The sequence below is a fragment of the Copadichromis virginalis genome, linkage group LG6, assembly GCF_057382275.1.
Source record: "Copadichromis virginalis isolate Kocher_CV1m ecotype Utaka linkage group LG6, C_Virginalis_male_GT1.1, whole genome shotgun sequence".
In the NCBI taxonomy this organism is placed as follows: Eukaryota; Metazoa; Chordata; class Actinopteri; order Cichliformes; family Cichlidae; genus Copadichromis; species Copadichromis virginalis.
The window spans coordinates 28615582-28642892 of NC_140623.1; the positions used below are offsets into that span (position 1 = coordinate 28615582).

The 27311-nt window shown below is 40.3% G+C and overlaps 1 protein-coding gene across 1 annotated transcript in view; it reads right to left on the reverse strand.

Moving 5' to 3' along the window:
- Window positions 1-24565, reverse strand: part of usp43a (ubiquitin specific peptidase 43a) — a 132030-nt gene extending 107465 nt beyond the window's left edge. Inside the window, exons 1-2 of the mRNA XM_085459704.1 lie at window positions 23488-24565; window positions 13388-13540 (exon numbers count right to left, since the gene is read on the reverse strand). Coding sequence (XP_085315830.1) covers window positions 13388-13540; window positions 23488-24102 — 768 coding nt within the window. The 5' untranslated portion in view covers window positions 24103-24565. The remainder of the gene's footprint in view (window positions 1-13387; window positions 13541-23487) is intronic.
- Between the last annotated feature and the right edge of the window lie 2746 nt (window positions 24566-27311).

The window sequence follows — 27311 nt, forward strand, 5'->3', positions numbered from 1 at the left end:
CTGAGATTCATGCTTCCCCATGTAGCTGGTGGCCAAACTCTTACATGAGCAGTGCCAAACTCCAACCCCCCTAGGTTGTCGTCAAATATAAGCTCATTGCTTAATAGCACATTTAATAGAGCTTAAAGATCCGCAAGATCTTCAACTTTTTGCAGATGATGTGAGTCTGTTGGCTTCATCAGGTGGTGACATCCAGCTCACACTGGAGTGATTAGCAGCCAAGTGTGAAGTGGCAGGAATGAGAATCAGCAACTCCAATTCTGGGGGCCATGGTCCTCAGCCAGAAAAGGTTGGAGTGCCCGCTTGAGTTATTGCCCCAAGTGGAAGAGTTTAAGAATCATAAGCGTCTTGTTCATGAGTGCAGGGAGAGGGGAGCGGGAGACTGACAGATGGATTGGTGCATCCCTGCAGCTGCAGTGATGCGGACGCTGTGCTGGACTGTCGTGGAAGAGAGAGCTCAGCGTAAAAGCAAAGCTCTCGATTTACTGGTTGATCTATGTCCCTACCCTCACCTATGGTCACAAGTTTTGGGTAGTGACCAAAAGAACAAGATCGTGGATACAAGCGGCAGAAATGAGATTTCTCAGAGAGGTGGCTGGCCTCTAATTTTATGATAGGGTGAAGAGTTCGGGCATCTGGGAGGGGCTCAGAGCCGCTACTCCTCCACATCAAAAAGAGCATGTTGCGGCAGTTCGGCATCTGACAAGGATGCCTCCTGGGTGCTTTCTGGGTCAGATGTTAAAAGCATGTTCCACCGGGAGAAGGCCCCAGGCCAGACCCAGGACGCCTTGGTGTTTTCCCGGACAAGCTGGAGAAGGTGGCCAATGAGATGGAGGTCTGGGCTTCTCTGCTTAGGCTTTTGCCCCCACGACCTGGTGCCGGATAAGCTGATGGATGGTTGGATGGATGCTTAATAGCAAGAGTGGTTAAGTGACCATCATAGTAGGTTTTTTTGTTGTTGTTTTGGTTTTTCTTGAAGATTTAGGCTTTAACAATTTTGACTAAAATGCTGCAAAATTATCAGCAATTGACAGAGTTCTTGGTTTTTTAACTACTGTAAAATAATATGTGGATAGTACATTTTATGCATTACTTTGTATTTATGCCATTCTAGTAAATAATAATGCTGCCATCACCGATTAAAGTGCTTCTGTTTTTTGAGCCACGCAAAGTCAGTGCCTCTTTTTAAACCCTTTATCCTTCTGGAAAATCTGCCACACTGGCACATTAGTACTTAAGCTGCAGTAAAACCAACAGGAAACACACACACACACACACACACACACACACACACACACACACAGCTACAATGAAAAGTGTCACACTACTCAAAACAAGCTGAGGGACTAAAAATCTATATTATTTTAAGCCTCGGAACTATGCCAAGATTATTCATAATTATGTTTTTAATCAAATACAAATCAGTTATTTTGTATTATTTATTTTCATTCTTCATTGGATATTATGATAAATGATTTGAACTTAAGCAAGATATAAATAAATCATTAGAGTTTCAGGCCATTGAGGACAATGACAAACACTAAAGAGCTGGTGAGACAGGAACAGGTCAGACTGCATCACAGAGACGGGTCCTGTTCAACAGGCGCACAGGTGTCAGGAAGAGACAACCATATAAGGACGCCAAGAATCTGAAGGTGGGTGTGGTGGAAGTGAACAAACGTGAACGTTGAACCTCTAGTTTACACTTTGCTTACTTGAATATCATCAACAAAAAGTATATTCACATGTTCCTTCAGTTTGCATAGCCACCAGCAAGACCAGTTTTCAGGAACAAACACTGCTTCATGCAGAAGACAACACAAGGCAGTAAGCACTAAAAAATGTTGCAGGAACTCATTGGAGGATTTACGACTGAATGATTATTCTTCCTGGCTTCCTGTTACCTTCCTGACATTTTACAAGTGAATAACAGCCCACAGGTATCTGTATCTTCTTATGAATAACTAGGCAAAAAACACATGAGATCTGGTACCATAATCAACAGAGCTAATTTTGCACCTTTCATGCAATTTACCCTATGATTAAACCTGCTGAGTAATTTTCAATAGCCAAAAGGCATTCTGACAAGAGACAAATGTACTGCACTTCAGAAAATAACTAATTGCAGGGTGTAATAAAATTACCACCTTGCGGTTATATACCTCCACCAATTAGTCAAGTTTACATCCATATTTAACGTCAAAGGATGCCATTTTCTGTAACAAATTGTAACAATTTTAAGAATATAAGGTTATATAAGTAAAAATAAACTAAAATAACATGATTAGGTTTTCTTGTTCTAGTTGTGGAGTATGAAGTAGCTGACAGTATGTTATTTTATACATCCTAAAAAGTGTTATACATGAGCAAGTCACTGCCAAATGTGTTCTGTGAGGTCAAAATGACCTTTGACCACCAAATTCTAACCCTGCGTGAGTCTAAATCATTTAGTGACAAATTTGAGGTGTTCGTAAAACTCTGTGTTCACAGCAACAAAAAAGTAGTGCAAAGGACATCTGCCTTCAGCCATGGCTGTCAACACTGTAGAGACATAAAAACTGGTCTGCAGTAGCTGGTGACCTATTAGTGTCCCCTCCTCCAAAAATAATACACTACACTATACCCTACAAAATATCCTAAGTCCTACAAATCTCTCTCTACTTTCCACTTGCTGTCTGTTTGACTTCCTTGGCTTCTAGTTGAGTACAGAACAAGTTTATCAGCTGCTCTTGAACATCTAAAAAAAAAAGGATTTCCTTTGAAATATTAATAGATTTGATTAAATGTTTCCAAACAAATGTTGTGAATATTTAATTCACATAGTCGAACTCATTAAAAGCGTTTTGCAGTAAATGCCTAACAGCAGGTTGGTGCCAGTGTCTATAATTTACTCGTAAATACTGACAGGAGGACTGACAGGAGAACTGACAGGAGAACTGACCGTAGAACGTAGCATGAACAAGTTCTGAAATAGAAAGTACGCCCGTCAAAACTTAAAAAGAAAAACAAAAGAGAGTTACAGAAAGCGGCAAGTAAAAGAGGGCTAGCAAGCCAGATCTCTGTCCTGTTGACTCCTGTAAAAAATAGGGAAGTTTTAAAAGCTCTGTTGAAAGCTTTTCCACGCTGTGTCACACATTAACACTCCCAGAAGTGATGCCTGTAGGTCACGAAGGAAGGACAGGAGGCGGTCAGCAGGATGTATCTGCGGCAATCTCCTGAGCACGAATCAATCGCTGGGCTAACATTGCTGCCACTTATAGATCTCCTCTGTGTCTGTCTCTGTCTCCCTCTCTCTGTGACTGTTTTACCCCCTGAGAGGACATTTTTAATTTTTCATAACCTCCTGTAGCATGGCATTTCAGTCACAGCACTCCTCTGTAGGAGTGCTCTGCGGATAAAGGTAGAGGCAGATTTCTATTTTTTACAAGTCCAGCCAACTTCATAGTAGTTATCTGCATGGCAGTCACACCATTGCTACTAAAGATATCATTTTCAGCTGTGCTGGAGTTGGTAAAGTTTGGCTTAAGGGTGAATCACTTTTGGATAGATGTTCTTTAAAGAATAATATACAGTCAATACCTGACAGTTCTCCTCTAACTTATTTAACTTTCTTGTCTTTCTTCCCAGACTATGACTCTAAAAGTCAATACGTGCCAAATCATACTTGATTTAAGTCTAACCACTGATCTTGTGCACCTTTGAACTCATTATAGAGCTGCTGCAATTTTTATTCGTTAGTGATTAGGGTGGGTGGTGAGTGAAGATTATGTTGATCTGTTCAAAAAGGCTCTGTGTAAAGTGACATGCACCACAGTTCGGGACATTTCTGCTGAGCAGTCTCGCTCAGACGCATCAGGACATTAGAGCAGAATATCCCTGTGACAGTAAAAACTCCTGACCTGGTGTTCTTGGCCACTATTTACTTTTCGCTGAAAGCTGCTGTTTAGTCTGTGGGTTAAAGCTGGAGACCCTTCTCTCACACTAGTGATGATCAGAAACATCAGTGTCAGAATTTACAGTCTCCAAAAGAGCAATTTAAGAAATATCAGTCTGGATCTGGGCTGAAGGTGCATGAGAAGATGATCTTGGAAGAGAGGCTGGTTAGAGGGCACCTGGCTAAATAGAAAGAAGCTTCTGGTCCCCCCAAGAGGCATTTGTTTGTTAAACTGCCCCTCACAGAAAGTCGCAGTGCCAAGGGGTGAACTGGTGAAAAGTTGTACCTGTACATGAGCTGTGTTAGAGTTTTGCTACTTTTTTTCTTCTTTATTTCTCTTGTTAGCTTTAGTTTTCTTCACCATTGCACAGTAAATATGCTGTAAAAATCCACTGCCGTGAAGAAAATAGGCAAATAAAAAAGAAACTAGACTCTTGAACAGTGTTTAAGGGCCCCCTTCTTTCTACCTTTACCAATCGGTCAACTGTCACAGCTGCTTTTAGCAAAAATCCCTCCTTAAACCTCTACAGAAGCCGCTTGCACAGCAAGTAAACAGCTTGTTAGGTGTCATTACAGAACATTGTCAAAACATTGCTTAGTGGCTTGAAAATAGCTCTGATGGTTTTTGTTTCCAGACTGTTTTCATCACCTTTATCAGCTGAACTTCTGTTGCAGCCTTGTGGTATAAAACTAGCAGCTACAACAGTGGCATCCTGCTGCTTCAGAACACTTGCTTAAAATAAGACACTGTGTTCAAACAAATAAACAGAAAAATGCTCAAATATGGATTGTTTCTGACCTTATCTCTCTGCGGGGTCTCATCTCTGTTCTTAACTCTGAAACTCTCGCAGAAAATCCCAACCTTCTCCGTTACCGCTCTCAGCACTGGACATATGTAATAGTGTCCTCAGGCTTTTCTTCCTTGCTTTGTTTCCTTTCTGCGAACTCTCCCACAGCCATGCATACTACGAAAGTTCTGAATTCACAAGAAAAAAAACAAAAAAAGTACTTCGACTCATAAGCTCTAGTGGGCATAGTGCTAGTGTTCCTCCTTCTTATTCTCTTTCACTTTACATCCTCTTTCTTGCAATTTGCTTCGGTGAATTTTTGAGGGATGATGCAATGAATTAAATTAAAACAGAGGAAGGTTGTCTTAAATTTCAAGGCTAACACAAAAGCATAGGTGACGTATTGATCAGTTCAGGCTTGATACAAAGGAATTCCAAAGCACTGTCAGAGCCGGGCAGTGGAAATCAGGCCAAAGTATTCACCTCAATACCCACAGCCACACAAGCCCAGCCCAAAAAATCTGCATTATGTCTCTTTAGAGTTTCAGAGAGTGTACGAAGAGGGTGGGCGGTGGTGGATGGGTGACAGGGCACGATAAGGCTTACTCATTCATCCATCCCTCACTAGCTAGTAGATCAAGATATTACGTCAGGAAAGAGGCTTAAAAAGACATTTGAACATTGGAGGTGAATTATGAATGAAGCCGTGGCAAGAAAGAGAAGGCAAAAAGATATGTGGAGAAATATTTCAAAGACCGGAGGTCTCCACCCCCCCTCATGTAAATCCTATTAGAGTGGTAGGATAGCAAAGTGGGATTAGCTGACCTAGTCCATTCGGTCCAGACTGCTTCACACTGATAAAACACATCACTCTCAGATACACTGCTACACAGAGGTTCCTGCATCTTACTTACAGATGTACAGCCTCAGTGTTGTGAAGGCCTTAACAAGCCAACAGGATCCAACACGGCAACAACATGCTGCGAGAGTTCTTTTCAACATCAAACATTTACCCCCCCTTTTTTTTTCCAACGGTAACCCTCTTTGAAAACTGCATCAAAAAGAAAGACTTGTCTCACACACACACACACACACACGCACGCACGCACGCACGCACGCACGCACAAAGAATAATAACTCCAGGATAAAACTCCAGGATGTTTCTTTCAGGAATGAGCATTCTCTCTCTGTCAGGAGGAATCTGTGGCATCTTGGAAATGTCACTTGCTGTTACAATCAGGTGGCTGGCCCGGTGTTTGCTATGTTAAGGGTTATACTGCCACAGAGAAGGAGGGGAGAAGCAAGCTGGGCAGTAAAGAGGGAGGGGGTCAAGGTTTCACAACAGAAGAACCTGTCTGATGGTCATCCTTTCTCTCCATCAGTTATTGTTAAATACAAGAGATTGTGTAACATTTTAATAGGAAATCATTCTGATTAGGGACAAACATGGGGTTTTGTGAGTGAAATTGAACATCTACTGCATCCATATCTTTTTGTTTTGTTGTGAAGGCTGACTGTCTACCCATGAAAGAGTATGCTGCTTTTTCTGCCTGTTCATGGCTAGTTTGAGAATTTCTGTGAACTGATCCATGATACTGCCAAGAAACACAGCTTGTGCACTCAACTGGTACAGAGAAATACGGAGGCCACCTTAACAAACAAATGTCAACGAACGGTTTCAGGTTCACATTTAATTATTAAAATGTCTCATTGATGGTGCTGTTAAGATTAAATCTGTCCTTTCCTAGCATCACATAACAAGAAAACACGTTTTGATTGGTCAGTTTATTAACTTGTTATCATTAAAAGCTGAAGATGCATCTATAACATCTAACCTACAACAGACTTACAACAGTCACACCTAAAGACCGTTCTCATCAACAAGCAAGATGTTTTGACTGAGCAAATGCACTAAACTACACACCAAACAATGAGTAAGTAACAACTAGAACTTTTAACAGTGCAACCTTGCAGGTAGCCGACGCAAAAGTGACACGTTTCATGGTCGATGTCAGGTGGAAATGTCAAAAACTTTCTGGATCTCAAGACTTAAGATGAGAATCCTAATATACCACCTATGCTATGATTTTTCATGCACACTATTAACACCCCAATTACAAAAAGTGATTCAATCCAGCTTGGTCTCATAAGCAACAACTATCCCAAAAGGCAACAGGAATTACAACCCTAGGGTATCACTTTTGGTCAGTTTGAATCAATCAACACAATTTCAAGGTGGGAATATGAAAGTCACCAGTTCAGCAGCTGGCTACATGTAAAATATAATCCTGACTTGTTTAATAATGAGTAGCATCTTGGCAGAACGCATTAATGTTACAGGCATATAATCCTCAATTATTCTTTTTAATATTTAATGAACATTTGTCATAATTAGATGGTAAATTCTCGACATATGATCAATCATGTTTTTGAAGTCACAAAACCATATCAGGCGTTCCTTTGGCACTCAGATTAGTTTGTAGTGAAAAAGGTTTGGAAGATTCTAAGTTTTATGAGACTTGAAAGCTGCTTTTAAAATTTCATAAAGGCTCCTATTTACAATGTGAGATATGAAATATTAGCAGCTCCTTGACGCTCAACAGTAGTATTTTCAACTAGATTTTTTTATGTTCAACATTTGCATTTTTCTTGTCAACATCATATTATTAGCATTCTGTAGCAGCGTTGACTTGTTTGAACAGTTCCACGGTTAACTTGGAGCATTTTCTGCTTTATTTTGAGCCATCACTATACAGCAAAGTGCAGCTTCTCAAACAAATATATCTCCCTTCTTTCAGATTTCCATTTTTATTAGCGTGAAACACGTCTCTGTCTCCCATAGTGAGAGACAGAGACACTTGCATTTTTGACAGGCGCAGGAGGCAGATGCGATCTAAGAGTGTCGATGTCCTGATAACTGACACCATTGAAGAAGACACCAGATCAAGGATGCCTCAACCTCCCCCTATCGCCCTACCTGTCAACTAATTCATTCACTGACATTTGCTCTCCACCCCTCTGGAGATCTAGAGCCAAAAACTCATGGAGAGCTATCAAACTCACTATTTCTGTTCCTGTTGATAAAAGGGCTTGCTCGCTTTACCACAACCACTGACCCGATTTCAAACTCTGCTCTGAGGCCGGGAGATTTTACTCTTCCTCACTCCACAGTCAACCCCCTGGGGCAGAAAGGCCGACAACTATCGGCATTTAAAATTGAATAATGCATAGACAGCGCTTTGGCACCAGGGTTGAACTGGCAAACCTTCTATCACACTTCTGTCCATAGGTTGTGACAGATGAGTTTTTAAACGCACTTGCTCTAAATCCCATGCGTGGAAAGGCCGGAGGTAAAACTGCAACGCCGCTCTATGTGTGCACTCAGCAAGTGGGAAGTTTAGACTAGTCCCTGATATGAAGTGTTTGTTAGTTTGTTGGTTTTTCTCACCAGATGTATTGCAACAATCTAGAAAATCGCCATATATTTAGAGCTGCTGAAGGCAGAAGGAACATTGCAATTCACAACTTATGAGGCCACTAATATCATGTAATCTGTCATGGCTTTGAGGCAGTGGTAGCAATGTTCAGTGGCAACCAGCGAGTCAATAAAAATAGCCCACACTTGTAGCTAAAGCCGTTTCTCTAGGCTCTCGGCTGCCAGTGTAAGAGTCAGTGGAGACTATACTAATCTTATCTTTTCACTTCTTGATTTTCTTTTTATATACTCAAGTAGCAACTGTTTGACTGCACATAACCACGTCTTCACTTTGGTCTTCTGGTAGCTGGTAAGGAATGCTGTTGATGTGGAGCCAGTGAAGTGAGAAGGAAACCAAGCAAGTTTAGTGAGGTCCCATTGAAGGGTGGATTAACATTACTGAGCTGCATTCCAGTGTGTTCACAGTAATGTTTACGTAATGCTACTTGAGCAGAGTTGCTGGACTGGTCACACCGCTTATACAGCAGGTGAGCTCCAGAAACAAAGTCTCTGAAGCCATTTGACCCTTCTACACACTACAGCAAGTCCATTATTTGTAAGGTTATCGATATAATGCACTGCATTGTGTGTAAGCTTATACTCCATATCACATTACCATTATATTAAGCAAACAAAAAAACAATAGCTTTTGGAGTAAACTCTAGCTTTATGAAACCAGCTTGGTTTTTACAATACTGCGTCAGAATACTTTAACTTCTTTTATTTAACTTTAAGGGCTGAAACTTGTATTGTACTTTTCTGCTCTAACCTTTTTACCTTGGTTTTGCCACGCTGTATATGTGAGTCTGTTCAAACAGACTGAGAAAGACCAGCTGTCTCTAGCGGGAGGTCTCATAAATCAATAACCCATTCATCTATTCAGTAAACTGCTTATTATGACCAGGCTCTCAGGGGATCTAAAACCTATACTAGAATGTGTAAAATAAGATAGACAGCATAGAGCAAGGACATCACAGCAGCTCCAAAGACACAGGCCTGAAATCAATGAATAAATATCCAGTTATCCCCATACTGTGTGAACATTCAATTAAACAGATTTGCAGTTCATAGAATATGTCACTAACAAACCTCAGGCGATATTTTGACTGGCCTTCAGCTCATAGTTTTGTTAATCTGTGGACATGCAGGCATTCAATATTGTGGAAAACTCTAGAGCCATCTTTGAGTGTTTTATATTTTGATTCCAATCAAACCTTATTCTAATGTTTTTAAAGTGGTATTAAGCAACAATGCATTGAGTCCAGACTGTGATGAAGAACATTTAAACTCATCAGAACTGTGCAAACTCTGTATTTGCCCTGAATACTGTATTTCTGCATGTTTTAACTCACCGGACATATTTTCCATTTCCGCAGCAAAATATAAAGAAATCGATGGTTTTCACAGTTTTTTCCCAAAAACTATCGCAAACCTTGAAAATATGAGCGAAACAGTGTTTCACATCTTGCATCCAGTACATAATACAACATGTTTGTGTTTTCCTGATAATCGGTGTAAGGCCTTCAGCAAAGCAATAGGTGAAAAACAAACTTGAGTATATTCATGTTTTAAGAGGAAATCATTTTTTCCCCCTGAACACTTCAACACATCTCTAGAGGACAGATGATGACAAGAATAAAGATGAGACAGGAAAAATGTGGAACATCACAAGGTTGTCAAAAAAATTCATTAAAGAGGCAGGTACAGCTTGTAGAGGGTGTAGCTCCTGTAATGTAAAGAACTGCTCTCAAGAGGAGGTAAAATAAATATTAAGTATGCGTGCTGTTGTTAAAGTAAGCTTAACCAAACAGGCCTCTGATACATTAAACAACCTGAGGGACAGCAAGTTTGACAAATGGTATATATCCTGTAAAAAAAAAAAAGGATTGGTTTATTTCCATCCTGTATTGCACAGAGTTAAAATGATTAGCTGATTGACCAATCAGTTGAAAGATCAGCTGCAAGATCGTGGACCTTAAAAATCTTAAGTATTTAAACTAAAATAAAATGTGGATGCACAAAAGCGGCCTTAGTTGTGAATGAGCATTTTGATTGATATCAAATGTTTGTTATGTGACTATTCAGTGTGACTGGACCCACACAAGGAAGTGGAACAACACTTACTATGAGGTTATGCACAGGAAGGATTGTTGTGAATTTCACACCATGGATTTTGTTGTTATTTAACTTAGTTTTCTAAACTCAAGTCTCAACCAATCTGTAAGTAGGAGATAAAAACAGATTAGCCACAGGTTTAAAACAGCTAAGATGGGGAGTGTGTGTAAGAGCCGATTGCTATCTGATTAAAGGCTACTTTGCAGTTGAGTATAATGGAATGAAAGAAGAAAACAAAACCACAGTCTGGGCAGTTGAAGAGTGTCTTCACTGAATATTTTTTATGTTTTTTTAATCCAACTGTCAAACATAGATTTCATCACTAAATAAGCTTATGCTTCTGTTCAATAAGTGAGATATATAATCATTCTTCTGACTGCTTTCCTGGGTTGCCTTTATATCCCTTCCACTTTCCAAAACTCAGTACTGATCATCATTTATGTAGTCTAATCATCTCCTTTCCAGCCTTCTCTGAGCCAATCAGCCTCCATGCTGTGTGCTTTAAAATCCCAGTCCTCTTCTGTCATTCTACCTTTCAGACTCTGATGCAACCCACCTCATACCCATCTCTGCCTCACCCTGGACCCTCAGAGCGCCACCCAAACATCTCTCTTCATCTTCACCAGCACCAGTGTCTAGACTCCAGGAAGTCCTGTTTTAATTCCTGTCACTGCTGGGATTCCAGTCTGCTATGATTCATAGGAGTCTAATCGCCAAATAGCTTAACTGAATTTTGTATCTTAATAAATGTTCAGTTCTTCCAAACAATCTCCACTTAATCAAATATTGTAAAACCATACATGCATATAAGGTTTTTGAATTACAACAGTGCTGCATGAATGAAATCAGTTTGTAGAAAAATGAAAGAGTTTTAGGTAACAGGGAAGAAAAACAAGAAAATAAAACTCCTTATACACAGAACCCTTGTCCATAAACTGATGCTAAATGTAAAGTAAAAATAAAATCGAAATTCCTGGCTCGTGTGAAAAAAGCCAGTTATTTTCCTCATCTCTGCCTCACTGCCACAGTGGAGGAAAGCGGCTTTATCATACCATGATTCACTGGCAGCCTAATGAGAGCTACAGTCCTAAGCTGTTTATGTTGCATAAAGGACAGCCGCTATTAGCACTGGTGTCAGAGTGGGGGAGCTGGACATTGGGTGGCAGTGCAGCAACAGTTAAGCTTGTAACAGTATTCATTTACTACCAAGTCCTCAGCTGGCGGCCTGTAGCGGAGGCCGCATGGTTGGCAAACTCCAGATGAACTGAAGAAACAGGATGATACTTAGCATACGTGATTAAACACAAGAGGGATGTCAGAGTGGATGCTGATCACAGCAGGTTTTCACATTTAGTATTCAGTGTCATAAAATACACAAATATTTGTAAAGACATTCATGGACATGATGCATTTTCTAGCCCATTTCCCTTTTATTAACCATGCCAACTAAACCCTAACACCAGTTTTTAGCCTAAAGCAGCCAAAACTCTTTCAAAAATATCCTCATTTTCTTTTAAACAGCCAGAAAATAAAACCACCTAAATTCAAACTGCTTTAACATTTAACATTAAGTTAATTTGTATCCGTCAACAATAATCTTTTAAAAAAAATAGTGGGACTCGAGAAAAAATGTAGCAGTAGAAACTATAGTTGCCATAAAATGTGACATGTCTACCATTTGTTCCCTTTAACCATATCACACCTAGTTCTGGTGTGATAGTTCTAATTCTCCACATGCACGGTAGCAAGGTGAGCATCCCACATCAGAGACAGAGACAAGGACACGGAGAGTGTGGGAATGAATGACTGCCACTTCAGCAGCTTCAGAAAACAGTCACTGCACACAAAGATTCATTTCAGACCAACTGCAGCTGAAAGAACAAAACCGTTCTGACCCTTCACAGATTCAGCTCCACTTGGAGCAGAGAAGATTTAAGGTCTGTGGTGAAGAGACGAATTTCCCCCAGAAATATTTCTTTTCTTACCCATGTTCCTTAAATAAAATGAAAACCATGATTAAGACTGCCACATTAACACAAGACTGCATCCCAAAATACATTTACTGGCATAATTTAACAGTGCTTTGTTTGTTTGTTTGTTTGTTTGTTTGTTTGTTTGTTTGTTTGGGTTTTTCGTGAAATTCACTTCTGCAATTTAAATTTGATCACACTGTTAAAACAAATTTGATGGATTTTAGTGCAACCTGGAAGTGTCAGGTGTAAGTATATTTGTAGAAAGTTGTCACTTTTGTGTGTGTTTAAAAAGAAATCGAATGAGACCAAGATTCAGCTTTGGACTAAAGCTGATCACAGCTCATAACAGTCATATCAAATTTTTAAAATAAAATTGGAAATGATCAGAGAAATGGGGTGTCTGAGAAATCTTAACAACTTGAGTGAGCAATGAAAATAGATCCAGCGCTGTCCCACTACTCCAAACTTGCAAGAGTCAGCAAAGCATACCTGTGACTGGGGCTATGGTAACCAGCTTAAGCAGAAAGTTGGTGATCGTTGGCTTTAATAAAGCTCCAGCCCAAAGGAAGGTATCTGATCTTGGAGCCAGTTTAATCCTATATTTTTGTGGTTATTGGCTTTAAATGTTCTTTTAATTGAAGAACTTTACAAGTGCTCAGTGGATACAAAAATCTGCTGTTTGTTACTTGAAGCATTGGGAAAAAAATCTGAATAAAACTCAAATACTAAATAAACTCAGAAACAAATACAGGTTTGCATATTAATAATTTATAATACCACGTAACATTGCAGATATGTATTTATTCAATTTATCAAGGCTGTAATGATAAAAACTAAGGAGTTGAATGTGATGAATATAACTGAATATAACTAGTATTGAATTTATACATTTTTTACACAAAGAGATCCAAGGTACTAACAAAATGAAAACAGTGGCCAAGACCCAAGAGGAGATTATGTTATTATTTTACTAAAACTTCTGTTTCTGAAGTATTTAAATTTTTTACTCTATTTTTTAACAGTGAAGTAACTGGCCTGAATAACAAACAATGATTTCAAACCAGACAAGGCGGATCAGTAAAAACCGGTGACGCAGACTTACCTTGGCATTGGCTTTGGTCTTGGTGCTGCTGTTGTTGTTGTCAGGGCTGGAATTGGCATCTTCATGAACTCTATCTAAAAGCCAGAGGAGGAACTCGAGGGCATCATGCTGAGAGTTTCCACGAAACTGAGATGCATATTTGGCCACAATGCTCTGTGGGATGGAGAAACATCACAATTAATCTGTCTTTCCAGGTGATTTCTAACAAACTTTGACTTTTGCATTTATAAATTAGTTTTGGTTTGGAACACTCAGGAGGGAGACAGCAAAACAGCAATGCTTTTCCGTCTGTCATGATCAGATAAGTCATACTAAAACATCCGTAAGACATTAAAAAAAGATGTTTTCCTCTGTAGTACAACCCAACCTTTGTCTAGAATATAAAAGCCATTGTTTTTAGAACTTTATAAACTAAGTAAGCATTGTCAAACTTAATGAGATTTCCTGGAACTAAACAGTACAATACAGGGATGACAGCCTTTTATTCCTTTTATTATCCATGTATTATTGCCAAAAAAAATATCTTCAAAAGCCAGACAAGTCCTTGAACAGCATTGTTTGGGCATATAAAGCCAAAGAACCCTTATCAGAAAGCCAGGATGAAAATAGGGTGGAAAAAGGCTTGGTATGTCTCATGCTCCCGAACGTAATAAACAAAAAACATGGTATAAAAGGCAGAAGAGGGAGTATAATGGCATGGGCATACATGGCTTTTAGTGGTACTGGGTCACAGACAGCAGAATCGGGTCTAATGAATTCAGAAGTGCAGAGGGCTCATCATTCATCTCTCATCTCACACTCTGAAAGCAGCTCAGGAGTTTCTGAAGATAAATACGTGGAATATTCTGCACTGTTTGATCCACATTTCACTCACAGACACAGACATAAGTAAAGGCATCATAAACTACTACGAAGGCCAAAACTATTTTTTAATGCCAGCATCTTACAGACAGAGAAACATAAATTCTTGTAAGCAAAGAACAAACAAAGTTCCACTCATTCAAATGTACTCCTAATATTCCTTCATGTTTGTGGAAAATAAAACTTCTTTAACTTTATCGTCACATCTTTGCTCTGCATATTTGATGCAGTTTTTATCAGGTGACGTAATCATGCATGGTGGTTTGATGAGCGTCATTGTCAAAGCCTGTAATACTTTCTGGTTTCACTTGAGTGATCTTAGGCAACACTGTGACTTCTGCCAATGCCACTTCTTCAGACTTCTAACTTGGAATTCATGGCATGTCAGTGCCACAAATGGATTGCCTTGGCTAGTGTGTCAAGACACCAACACCAAAGGACACATTGTGTGTATAGAGAGATGAAGGTGGCATCTGTTCTCAGTGTCATATAACACCCCAGAATGCAAACTCTAAGCAATTAGATTAGACTCTTGTATTAGACTCAACTCCCAACTGTCTCCCAATTCCAGCAGTATCTTCCCGTGCCAACAGCAGCACCCATCTGATATCCTCGTGTTGGTGCTGTTCCCACATCATCATAATAAATGTTGTTCCAGGTTCAACATTGCAAGTGACCAATCGCTTGTTGTGACGTAATACTTTTGCAAGCCAAGCCATTCATTCATTTATGAAATTCCAATGTTGCAAGGACAATATGTACAATGCTTATTGTTTATTAAAGAGCAGTATCCTGAAATGCAAAGAATTCAAATTGCTGAATCGGCGGACAGAGGCGGTTTCCCGCAAGTTAAGTAGATTTTATTTACAGCATTTTTTTCTGAAGTCGCAAAAGTATCACGTCACAACAATGTGACCAACACGAGGATATCAGATCGTGCCACTCCCAACGGGCTCATCTTCTCTAGCAGCTGGTGCAAAGAGGTCCATTTGATGCCAGACAGGTATTTCTCCGTTCCCCTTGACTCTAAGCAGATGGGTTTCTTTCAGACCTTAATTGATGAGTAAATAGATGTAACTTGAGCGGGGAAGAAGAGTGAATCCAAGCTGAAAGTCTTTAGCTTTTTGTAGTAGCATTTAAGTAAGATGAGGCGTTTTAATGGTTAGCTGTTTGCTAAAAGCTGGAGTGCTGGTTAGCTGTAGCGCCACCTTTTTTCATGCTATTCATGAACTTCACACATTTATATGCACTGCATTTCAAAAGGAGACTCACACAAACTGTATCCACAACATCGCAGGTGTTTCTTGGGAAAAAAACAAAACAAAAGTCCAGTCTTTGTAATTCAGTTATGAGGAAGGAGTAGTAAATTTATGAGTGGGACAGAAAATGACAGACAAAACTGATTACCACTACACCAGGTAGCTACTTTGCTTTCTCTCAGTCACTCTTTCTCTCTGTGTGACTGACAGCATCCAGGCTCTGCTCTGCACCTCATTAAAAATCACCACATCATACCTGCAGTATCCCAGTATCTAAATATAAACACAGGAGGGAGCCCCCTGCCTCCCCCCCATTCTATCTGACAGAGACAGCCCGCTAATGAGCTTCATCACTATAAGAAAGCACTGACAGGGGATGGAGGGATGTGGGATAGATGGAGAAAAGGATCGGTGGAGTAAGGGAAGGATGCTGGCGAAGTTTCAACAGACCAGTTAGTGTTCTTCTTCTGTCTCTTCATCAAAAGGACAGCACAGTTGTGGAAGGCCCAGAAAGGAAAAGTGAAAAACACAGGCAGCACAGTTTGTCAAAGCTATCAGCGAAATGAGAGAGGAGAAAATGCAAAGGACGAGAGAGGGAAGGAGAGTTTCCAAGGTTACAATAACGAGACTCAGTCTGGGCACTGAAAGCTGGTGGAAATCAAGGGGTTAGGACTTCAGTGCAATGGAAGTGCACTGGCCTCGCCTGCACTGTTGTCTCACGCTCATTTTTCTCTTTGTGTGCACGCGTGAGTCACAAAAGAGGCGAAGTTGTATTCGAAAGCAGCAGTTCTTGTATTTGATTTCTTGTAAAGAGGGAAATGAAAGAAAGGGCATTGTTTAAACTGAGGCAAGGTGGAGGTGAAAAGAAAAGAATAGCAGGTAGGTTGAAAAGTCAAGTTCCTCTGTAAACACCAGCAGTGCTCAGATCTGACCCGTCCACAGCTAAAGAAGTATCGTAAGTGTTTGTAGAGTAAACACATCAGAAGTAGTGCAGGAGAGGAGAGCGGTGGGTGGAAGGGCCTGCTTTAGGGACCTTACTGAAAGAACTATTGATCAGTCTAGAAGAATCTTCTCCATCCACATACGACTGAGCGCCACTCAGTGCAGAGGGCACAGGGAGCAGTTCTCTTTATAGCTTGAAGCATGATTAGTTTCTCTCAATGAGTTTAATCCTCTTTTGTTATTGAAGAGCATGAATTAAATGTGCTGTTGGATCATCAACAGATTTGAACAGAGAGATATAAACTTTTTTACAGTATGGGAAGTTGAAAGTTTTCAAAAATACATTTGCAAAAGCTGAATTTCCCCTGGATGCTCCAATTATTATTCTGCAGTCCACCAAAAGCCAATACTCTGCTTGAAAGAAAGTCTTGGCTGTTTATATAGCAGAGGAATAAAGCTATAGAGTCTAGGACTGTCGGGGTTTTTCACCCCCCAAAAAACAAAAAAAGAAAACACCAAAGAATTTAAAAGCACTGGAAAAAGATAGCAGAATGACAAAAGACAGCCATAAACCTGTGCAGTCTGCACAGCAGGGGTCATGACCTCCTGCGGTCAGCCGAGACAGGGCTGCACTCCACACTCAGATGTCTGTTTCGGTTTTGTATCTTGCAACCTTTCCTTCACCTCACACCATTACCCCCATCGCACATCCATCCTCCTGCTGTGTAAACGACAGATTAGAGTGCTGGCGGGGAAGGAATTTACTATAAACATACATCAAACAAATGACCCTCCCCTCTCTCTAAAAGAAAAAAAAACCATTTACACCACCTCACCCCATCATGATCCAGCTTGACAAACAGGCTTGATTGGATTCCTTAGTGACGGTCAGAGAGTGATACTGACAAACCATTGCAAGGTGGAACCGTGAGAGGAACTGCACATGCTTTTGTTTTCCTGCATACACCTATCTTCCCCAACAACAGGTGTAGCTGGAACGGGGGGGAATCTCTCACTACTGACTGGTCCATTTGCTGTTTCATTTTTCAGCTGGTTCGTGTTGTCAGATCACCTTTGCTGTTGGAACAGACCAGAAGCAGGGCAGTTATCACTTATACTGCTCGCTCTCCTTCCCATCATTCTGTTTCATCTATCACACAAACACGCACGCACACATGCACAAGTTCTCTGTCCTCTTTTCTTTGCCCGTTCTTTCTATTATCTTTTTTCTCTTTTCTCTCTATCATATAAGAAACATTCCCTCCACTAATCAGCAACAGCTGGGCTCCAGTCAGCCCAGCTAACCCGTAAACACGAGCAGACAAATGAGTCTCTCTCTTAGCATCTTAGCACCTGTCCCTCCCTGTCTCTTCATTCCAGTTTCAATTTCTCTGTTAGAATATGTTTGTAATCATCCAATAAAGGTTAATGCGAGTCAAAAACGAACAAAGCCTGCATTTCTACAGCTACCCCAGCATGAGATATCAGTGAAGAACAAGAAAGGGGAAGATATGTGATGAAAAAAATCATTTCTGAGTGATTTAGTGTCTGTGCAGTTTTTCAAAGTGAAAAACTGCATTTAGACTTCTTAAGTTAACAAATCAGATCAACCCAAATGATTTAAGTTACACACATTGAGGAATAAGTGAAACTTAACTTGCGAACTTTTACTGAAATAACAGTGATCAGGCTGTAAATTGAAGCTGATAGAAAAATAAACCACCGTCACTAAAGCAGGAAACTGCAATTCAAATACCCTTTTGAAAGTGTGCTTTACACGTATCTGTGCTTTCCATGACTCAAGTAAAGCAGGCTCCCTTCTATGATTTGGCTATTGCACTGTCACACCCCAGTACAGTAAGTATTGATGCTTTTCCACGGCTTATGTCATTCGGTTTCAATATATAAATCATGACAGGGATAATAAACCTGGTGGGAAAAGGTGTCATACTGACACAGACTCCTCCTTGCATTTCTTTATTGTCTGTTGCCACGGCGGTGCAGGTACAATATAATACAATACGACTCACTGAGTCGTGGGAATGCATGCTGCTTTCTAACAGCATATGGTGGCTTTGTTGTCGTACTTTTAAAAAGTCTAACTCCACTGTTGTGTGAGATGAAGTGTTTGAAGCTTCTTTTTTTAAATTTCCCTTCAACAGCTAAGACAGGTACTAAAGAGCGTATCTGTAGCCAGGTGTAAAATATAAAGATTATTACAGCACAATAAAGTATTTTATAATCATCCTGTTTATCCCACTTGAATCTAAAAGTAAAGCCCATCTGTTTTGCTGGGGAAAAAAAACAATGCTGCTCATCAAACTGGGATGATGCGCCATCGTGGCATTTCTGTGCTGCTCAGCGCAGGGAGTCCAGGTGGTGTACGTCCCCCCCGCTGTGTGCACAATGTATAGCTCTTCAGCACTGAAAGCGAGAATCAGACTGGTCCCCGAAGCAGAAATAAGACAAGGCAAACAAACCATCAGTCTTGCTGGTGTGCTTTACTGTCACAGACCTGTTCTCCCCAAAACAAACAAAACCACTTAAAACACCAGGCTCAATCTTTCAGACTAAGCTCCCCCGGCCCCACAGAGCTGGATCCTGTCAAGTGTTTAAAAAAAAAAAAAGATAATGATCCTTTCAGCAACTGTTAAAAGTAGTTATAGCACTGTTAATTGTTCAGGTTGGGAGTATAAAGCTGAAAAAAGAGAGAGCTTGCTCTGTCATCAAGTTAAACTGATGTAGGCAACTTTTGGCCCAACCAATAAAATGAGATCTGATGATCAAATGTGCTGTGAAGCAGTAATGGCAACGCTGGCAATGCTAACCATTAGCTAAAGCTCTTCCATTAGGCTGATTAGTGTAATTTATAAGCAAGCGTGCGTTTGGGGGCACATTGGATAATTTACATGTGGTTATTATGAGAATATTATGAGCAGGTGGGCTACATTAAATAAGCTCTGAAGGAATTCTGTGAACATATAACGAGCATATCGAACAACAGTGGTGTTGAAGTTTAATGGCCAAGGCTCATCAATGGGGAAGCAGAAATTTCAAAGCACGTCTGTATTCAGATTTTTGAAAAGTAGCCCCGATTTCACTTGATATGCTATCACTTCTTTGGATTGCATGCTTGGATGAGGCCCATTTGCTACATATAGAATGTAAATTGACCTAGAATGTCAACTGAAACCTTTGTATGAGGTGTTGCCAGTCTGGTAGCTATACCTGCCCTCCATCAGCTTATCAGACACTTCCACACATTCTGAGAGACTTGATCTGAATCTGCCTCTGATTCAGATCAAGCACTTTATGTGCTGAGATTTTGTGATAATTCTCAGCGTGTGGTGGATGATAGCAGCCACTTTAAGTTTAAGTCATTATCGAAAAACGTCTTGTGTCACAGCTTTGCATAATTCTTCAAGGTGATAGACCTGACATGTAATCACTGACTTAACTATTTTTCTAAAAGCCTGACGTTATTCTGGTGTATTCTGAGCTGAGTCTCTGTGACTTCTAATTTCCGCTCATTCATTAAAGCCGATCTCAAACAAAGTAGAGTAATAAAAAGCATTGCGATAGCCTTTATCTCGGATATAAATTTCCTTTTTTAACCCACTTCATTACAAGCCAGTGACTCTATTTAAATGCGAGCAAATTTGTCAATAACCGGCACATGTCAAGGCTGTCTGTTCCTTTCTCTAATTACAGACGAAGGGGTCTTGTGAGGATCACAAGGATGTTACTTTAGTTTGGCTGCAGTGTCTCTACCTCCCTCATTCGCTCACCCTCTGAGTGCACATCGCTGGAGGCATCGCAGCAGGGGGGATCCTCTTTTCCAGGCCAAATGCACTCGCTACAGTAAACATCCTCTCTCCTGCTTCACTCCGGGATAGGCGGACCCGTACAAATCATTGTGTCAAGGCAATGGCCCAAGGAAAGGAAATGTGTGTGAAAGATTTGTTTTCCTTTTTTTTTATTACAGGCAACCATGAGAGTAATTACAGAAAAACACTTTCAAAGCACATTCTGACATTAACAGTTAATATTCATATGAGGATTTAATCATCATGCTGTGCACACTGTAGCATCCTTCTATTTTCTTCCCGCTTACCCAACCTGGGGTCTATTCCACTCGTCTTACATCCTAGACAGGTAACCAGTCCAACACAACCCACAACACAACCGTATATGGAAAAGAAATAGAAAAAACTTATAAAAGACTTGCATCAGATGTGGCCTACTTCATATAGTGAATCATATAAGGCTTATATGATTTACTCATGAATTTTTCAAGGGCTCTTATATCTGTTTTCACTCTTGTATGCTTTTCATACAAGTTTCACACAAGACAGATACAAACTTCATAAGATTTTTATATATCTTTTCCATGTGGGAAGGCTAACACACAGAGCACACAACCATGTGTTTTCTCATCTACACCTACAATCTACAACAATTAACCTAACAAGTCTTTAGACTGTGTGGAAGCCGTAGTATCAGAGGGAGCACGTAAACTCCATAAAGAGTCAGTTCAATAGAGATCAATATATTAAGTGTTTACTGTACGAATTTCTTTATGCAAGGCCTGTTATCTAGATCCAAATGATCTTTATGATGTTGCGCATACTATCTTCACATATCAGACTTTTGACTGTTTTAAAAGACTCAGGCTACATTAGTTTCCCAAAGCAGGAGTTGATCTCCCGTTCGTGCAGACGCTCTTCAGTAATAATATCATAACCAGCTACCCTTTATATTTCTTGGACTGAAACACCATCAAGTTTTTCTTCTACTTGAATCACGACCTTTTCTCAAAGCTTCAGCATGCTCACACCCAAGTTAGCTAGTAGAACATTGCTTATAAAGCAGATTTAATTCAAGGTGGAAGTGCAATGAGCAGCATTAGATGTGAGCAACCACAGAGACTGCAGGCAGAAATTAGCATAAAGCTAAAATATGAAACACAATCGTTAAGCAATGTGATTAAAACACCACAAAAATAATGCACATGATTAAAACAATGATAAAATATATAGATATAAAAGATATAAAACAATTCATTAAAACAAGAGCAGCATTAAACCAATTAGAAATGAATAATACATGTGACTTAAATTACTGCTAATAATAATAATAATAATAATAATAAAGGATTAAATAAAATAATTAGGAATAGTAATAGCAATGTGTGCCTGTGTGATCACATATGTGTGTGCGTCTGTATGTGTCTGTGTATTACATACCTAATCACTCATAGTTTCCCTGTGCTACTGATATTTCAGAGCAGTTTTTTGTTTTTGTTTTTTTTTCTAAGTAATCCTGCTGATTGGCTACCATCCAACCACTCCTGAGAGAAGTCTAAGCCTCTACAGCTCCCAGTTACAACTGCAATGAGTAACAGGAGCAAGAAGCCTCTTGTGTGTAAGTGTTTGATCACTTGTTGTTTTGAAAAACCTTAAATTGAAGAGGTAAAGCTTCCGTTATGAAGCAGCCCCTCTGCACTGAACACTTTGTGTTTGTGAGTCAAGACCGCGTGTCTTCTCTCACAACTCTGGGAATGCAGACAAACCACCTGAAGTGTAGGAACAGGTAAGCCAAATCAAATCAAATCAAATCAAATCACTTTTTATTGTCACATCACATGTGCAGGCACACTGGCACAGCACATGCGAGTGAAATTCTTGTGTGCGAGCCCCACAAGCAACAGAGATGTGCAAACACAACAACACAAACGAGCAAAATACAAGAATGGCCAACCTGAAACTAATAAATATATGTACAATATATAATAGTGTATGCATTTCTGGATGTGTATACTAAATATTATCCTACGTGTGTGTGTGTGTGTGTGTGTGTGTGTGTGTGTGTGTGTGTGTATACACATTTTTACAAATTAAATAGTAAAAAAATAAAATAAAATAATAATAATAATAATAATAATAAAATATATAAAATATACAGAGCCAAGCAGAGATAACACAGCCTACGTGTAATCAGTAACCACATGGTTACCGAACTGCAACTACTTCAACAAACAATATCATAAAATGTCGAAACCATGAGGTCTTGAGGTTGTTTTATTATTACTGCCTGGGACAGAAAGGTTTACCACTGACCTCTGACCATATTCAAGCTCACACCTTTAAATTTTTATCCAAATATTTACCCTCCTTTCTTAATTGTGCTCATGATTTTTTTTTTCATGTCTTTAGCTTATATTAATAAATGGACTGGACTGTAGTCAACATAATTTACAAAGAGTTTGTTGTGTAAGTATCTTCATGACTCTGTGTTCTTTATTATAATCAATCGAGACATTTTTTGGCAACTTCTAAAAAGTTTTAAGAAGTATTTTTAAACTTTTTGACAGGCGATCGCTTTTTGGGAGGCAACTTTGGTATGACATGCAGCTTGTGGCACTAAATGTGAAGAAAGTAAGAGATGAATGTGAATAAAAAGTTTAGCTTATAAATATGATCTCTTTCTTCATGGCCGAGGTGACCTACCAGGGGAGCCTGTGGCACAAACTTCACGAGAGTGAGTAATCAGGGCCCCTGCTGATCCTCTTCTAGCTTTCAGTGTGTTATATCTCTGTACCTTGTCTCCCTCAGCTGAGTGCAGCACGATCAATCGGCACTGATTCGGCCCACAAACACTGTCAGTGCAATAGGAGAAAACTATGTGGCTTCTAGTTAAGTGTATTAATATGATTTAAAACGCCCTAAGGTCCTGTAATTGTGGTTTCATTGTGCTTGAGTTTGAGCACTCTCGCTGCCAGTGAGCAGTTAATCAAATAGCAGCAACAACACTGGCACAGTTAGCAGCAGACTTTTGGGTTTCGGGGCCACTTGCAATTAGTTTAACCAATCAAGATGAATAACATGCCCACCGGGTGGAGAGTATTTGTTTCTAGTTGACACCGGAGTACCTGTTTGAGAACAACTCTCTTTATAGAAAACAGAAAAATCACGCCAGGTCTCCTCAATGGGGGAAGCCTAAGCTTGTTCAGTTCAGGTGAATCGTCTCCATCCTTACCTTGAACTCCACAGACAGCTGCGGCGTGTACTCCAGTGTCCAAAGCGCTCGAACCAGCGACGCCAGCTGCTCTGTCACCTCTCCCCTGGCGGTCTGCGACTCCGCTCCTCTCACCTCCCCGTTAACCCTCTGGAGGCAAATATCCGACTTATACTGCTCCAACCCGAGGTATTCGGCGAGCAGGTCCGTGTTGCTGAGGCACTGAACCACGGCGTTCATGAAACAGGTGTTGCCGTGGTTCTTCAGTCCCAGCACTCCCGGGGTCTTGTCGCCGTAGCACCACGACAGCCTGTCTTTCACCGAGCCGTGAATGGACGAAACCGTGGAGCTCTTCTTTACGGTTCCTTCCCTGGAGATCTGCGAACAGTTATCTTTAAAACCACCCGACGCGCTTTGCCTGAAACCGCCGTCGTCGTCTTCTGCGTCCTGCTGTTCCGCGTCGCCAAAGTGCGCTAAAGTGCCCAAAGTTTTAAGGATCCTTCCCATGAAATTCCCAAAAGATCGAAGCGATTTCCGTCTAGTAAACCTACCAGATTTGTATTTCTTCTCCTTTGGCTTCGTCGTTTTGGGTTTCATGGGTTGTCTTCTTACCTTGCTTTCCTTACGGGTATCCATGGCTCTATCACTTAAACGGACCGAGAGAAAATGAAACAGACTATCAACGCGCACCTGTCTGCCAGGCTGTCTACCCCTCCTCCTCCCCCGTCTCACTTCTCTCCACAAACCTCACTGCCGCGAAGCCAATAAGGCACATTATTGCTGATATTATCCCATCGACATCTCGGTGCACGCGTTTTGTCGGGTGACGATCTATCTCTGCAGGAGCTACAGAGACGAGCGGCTCTCCTTCTTCCACATCGCAGGTTCATTTATACTTCCTCGTCGATGGCTCTCAGCGCTGGATCGTGCGCCTGGCGGTCTTTGACTCTCTCTCTCACCACCCCTGTTCTTCCCTCTTCTCCTGTCTGTAGGGCCTCATTGAATTGCCAAGGATCCTGTTTAACTGCCCGCCTCACAGGCAAGAATTTAATTAACCTGAATTAGACTGTAGGCTATCAACACAAATATGTATGTGGTTAAGTCATTCGCAACGGGTGGATGACAGGCAATTCAACTAGGCATATCTACTTTATTTCACTCTGAACAAGGAAGTTGTCGTCTTTAATAGGTGACAGGTACAGCAGTGTGAATCTGCCCCCTGTAGGACCAGTTCTAACATCACCTGCCAAAACATCTGCTGAGGGTGTCAGAGAAAGCAGCACCATCCACAATACCAAACTAAATTATAGACTACTTATAAACTGCTCAAAGAACAACTAAAAAATAAGTTTCCAGTATAATGGTAAATGGACTAGTTCTTATTGAGCATTTTCCAGTCTGCTTGAGCATTCAAAGTGCTTTAAACAACCCATTCATCCAAGCACTTCTCACACACATACATTCAGAAATTGCTATTTCTGCTGAAGAGCCTGTCCACATAGGTAGACCTGGTACACCTGTGCTATTTGCTCTGACAGACACCTGTTTGTGAAAGCCAATAGCATGTCTAATCAACCAATTATGATACCAACCCAGTGGATTTAGGAATGCAGACATGGTCAAAATGACCAGTGATGGTTCGAACTGAGCATCAGAATGGGAAAGAAGGGTGATTTAAATGTAGCATGGTTATTGTTGCCAGACAGGCTGGTAAAACTATTTCAGGAACGTGTGATCTATTGGGACCTTCCTGCACAGCGATCCAGAGAATATTAGAATAGAATGGGCTGGTGTAGCAGAAGACCACACCCTGTGCCACTCCTATTAGCCAAGAAACAGGCAGAAAACCAATGCTACAGTTCACACAGGTTCACCAGATTTGGACAATAGAAGGCAGCTGGGTGATATGTCATGTTCATCCCATCCACCCATTTTCTCCTGCTTATCACATGGACTATTTCATAAAAACTAAGTTTACCTGAATCTGGTTTCTTGAACATGACAATGATTTTACAGGGTTTCAATCTAATAGAGCAGCTTTGGGAGTGGAACAGAAGACTCACAACTGATTTGCAGCTAACAAATCTACAGCAATTGTGTGATCCTATCATGTCAATATGGACCAAAACCTCTGAGGAATGTTTCCAACAAGTTAAGCATGAGTTAAGTTATGGCGGTTCTGAAGGTAAAGGGGATCCAAAAGGGGCGATACTACTATTGTATTAGTAGTGGCCAGTGAGGGTATAAAAACCAAGGTTATCAAAGTATAGATACTGACATCTACCCTACATATTGCCATGCATACATGGTCAACATTTTCTTCATCTTGCTAATCAAATACCTAAGACATCGTCACTTGCAGACAGGTGTAGCCAAGTCTGGCAACTTTCTGCATGCACATTAATGCTGCTGCTCATACATCATGAAAGCTCGACAAAGTTAGTAAAATGTATGTTAAAATTGTTTTTGCCAGATACATTACATGCAGTTCTGCTTTTCAATGGGAATCCAGCATCTTGTTTGCAATATTCAGATTCTCATCTGAAGCTTAATTTCACAGCTCACCAGTACTAAAGATTGAATTTGGTGGACCAGATGTTCTGATTTATTAAAAGAAAAAGTCAGGTCTTCAACCAATATTCCCGTAATTTTCCCGATGCTCTTGAGCATTGTTAGAAAAATGAACACATGTTACATGTTACAAATTCCGAGGCAAACTGTGTCATTCTGTGTCTGTGTTATGAAGATGACCCGTGTTTTACAGCAATCCTCTGTTCATTATCATTGTGCTAAACGACAGTGCAAGGAATTATGCCCAAGCTTAATGAGCAGGGATTTTATTTTATTTTTTTATTATTTTTGCTGACCTGCCACAGACTGGTAACCTGTCCTGGTTTACACCACCTCTTGTCTCATGACAGTTGGGATAAGCCCCAATCCTCCTGAATTCGATAAGAGGTAGAAATTGGACAGATGGATGGATGGTTTATATAACAATGTTTTTGTTTTTTTTGCAGGAAGTAGTAGTGAATTAGAATTGTACATTGCACCACTCTTTTACCATAACCTCTCAGAGAATAAATCTTATTACATTAGGGGACAGCAGTCCCTAATCTTTTCACTTTTATATACAGAATGTATTCAGACTACTTCAACCTTGCATTTTATATTGTAAATGTAATTTTTAAATTAATCTACAAGAAATAAAAAATAGCACCAGAAATTTTGCTATATAAGCAACAATAACTATTTTCACTATGAAAGTACTGTTTTCCCCATTTCATGGCACACCGTTACACCTTCAAGTCAATCAACTTTTTTCTGGCAAGCTCCATCAGATTGGGTGGTGAACACCTTTGATGTGTCATCTTTACATCTTAGATTTAAACAGTGGTTTATGGTTTAGCTGCAGTTGATCCACTTTAGCATTTTCTTTTCTCAATGCTTCAGTTCACTATGGTGCTGAAAAGTTCTGTCACCCATTCTCAGGTCAAAGCTGGTTTTCTTTAAGACCAGACCAGTCTCCCTGAGGGACACCCCAGTACCATGATGCTGCCATCCCCATGCTTCACTCTAGTGATGGTAATAACCAGCCGACTGGCTTCTGGATAATACCTCTACCATGAAGGCCAGTCACCTACCAGAAGGTCATTCTTGGTCACATTCTTGACCAAGGCACTTTTTGTTCAATAACTCAGTTTGGTAAACTCTAGCATTCAGATGTTTTGTGTATTTTACTTTTTGTATTTCACAGACATTGAAGCCATATTTAGAAACTGATTCATCCTCTTGCCCTATTCGCAATGACATTGTGAACTTTCTATGTGTGTTTACACCAGGACATG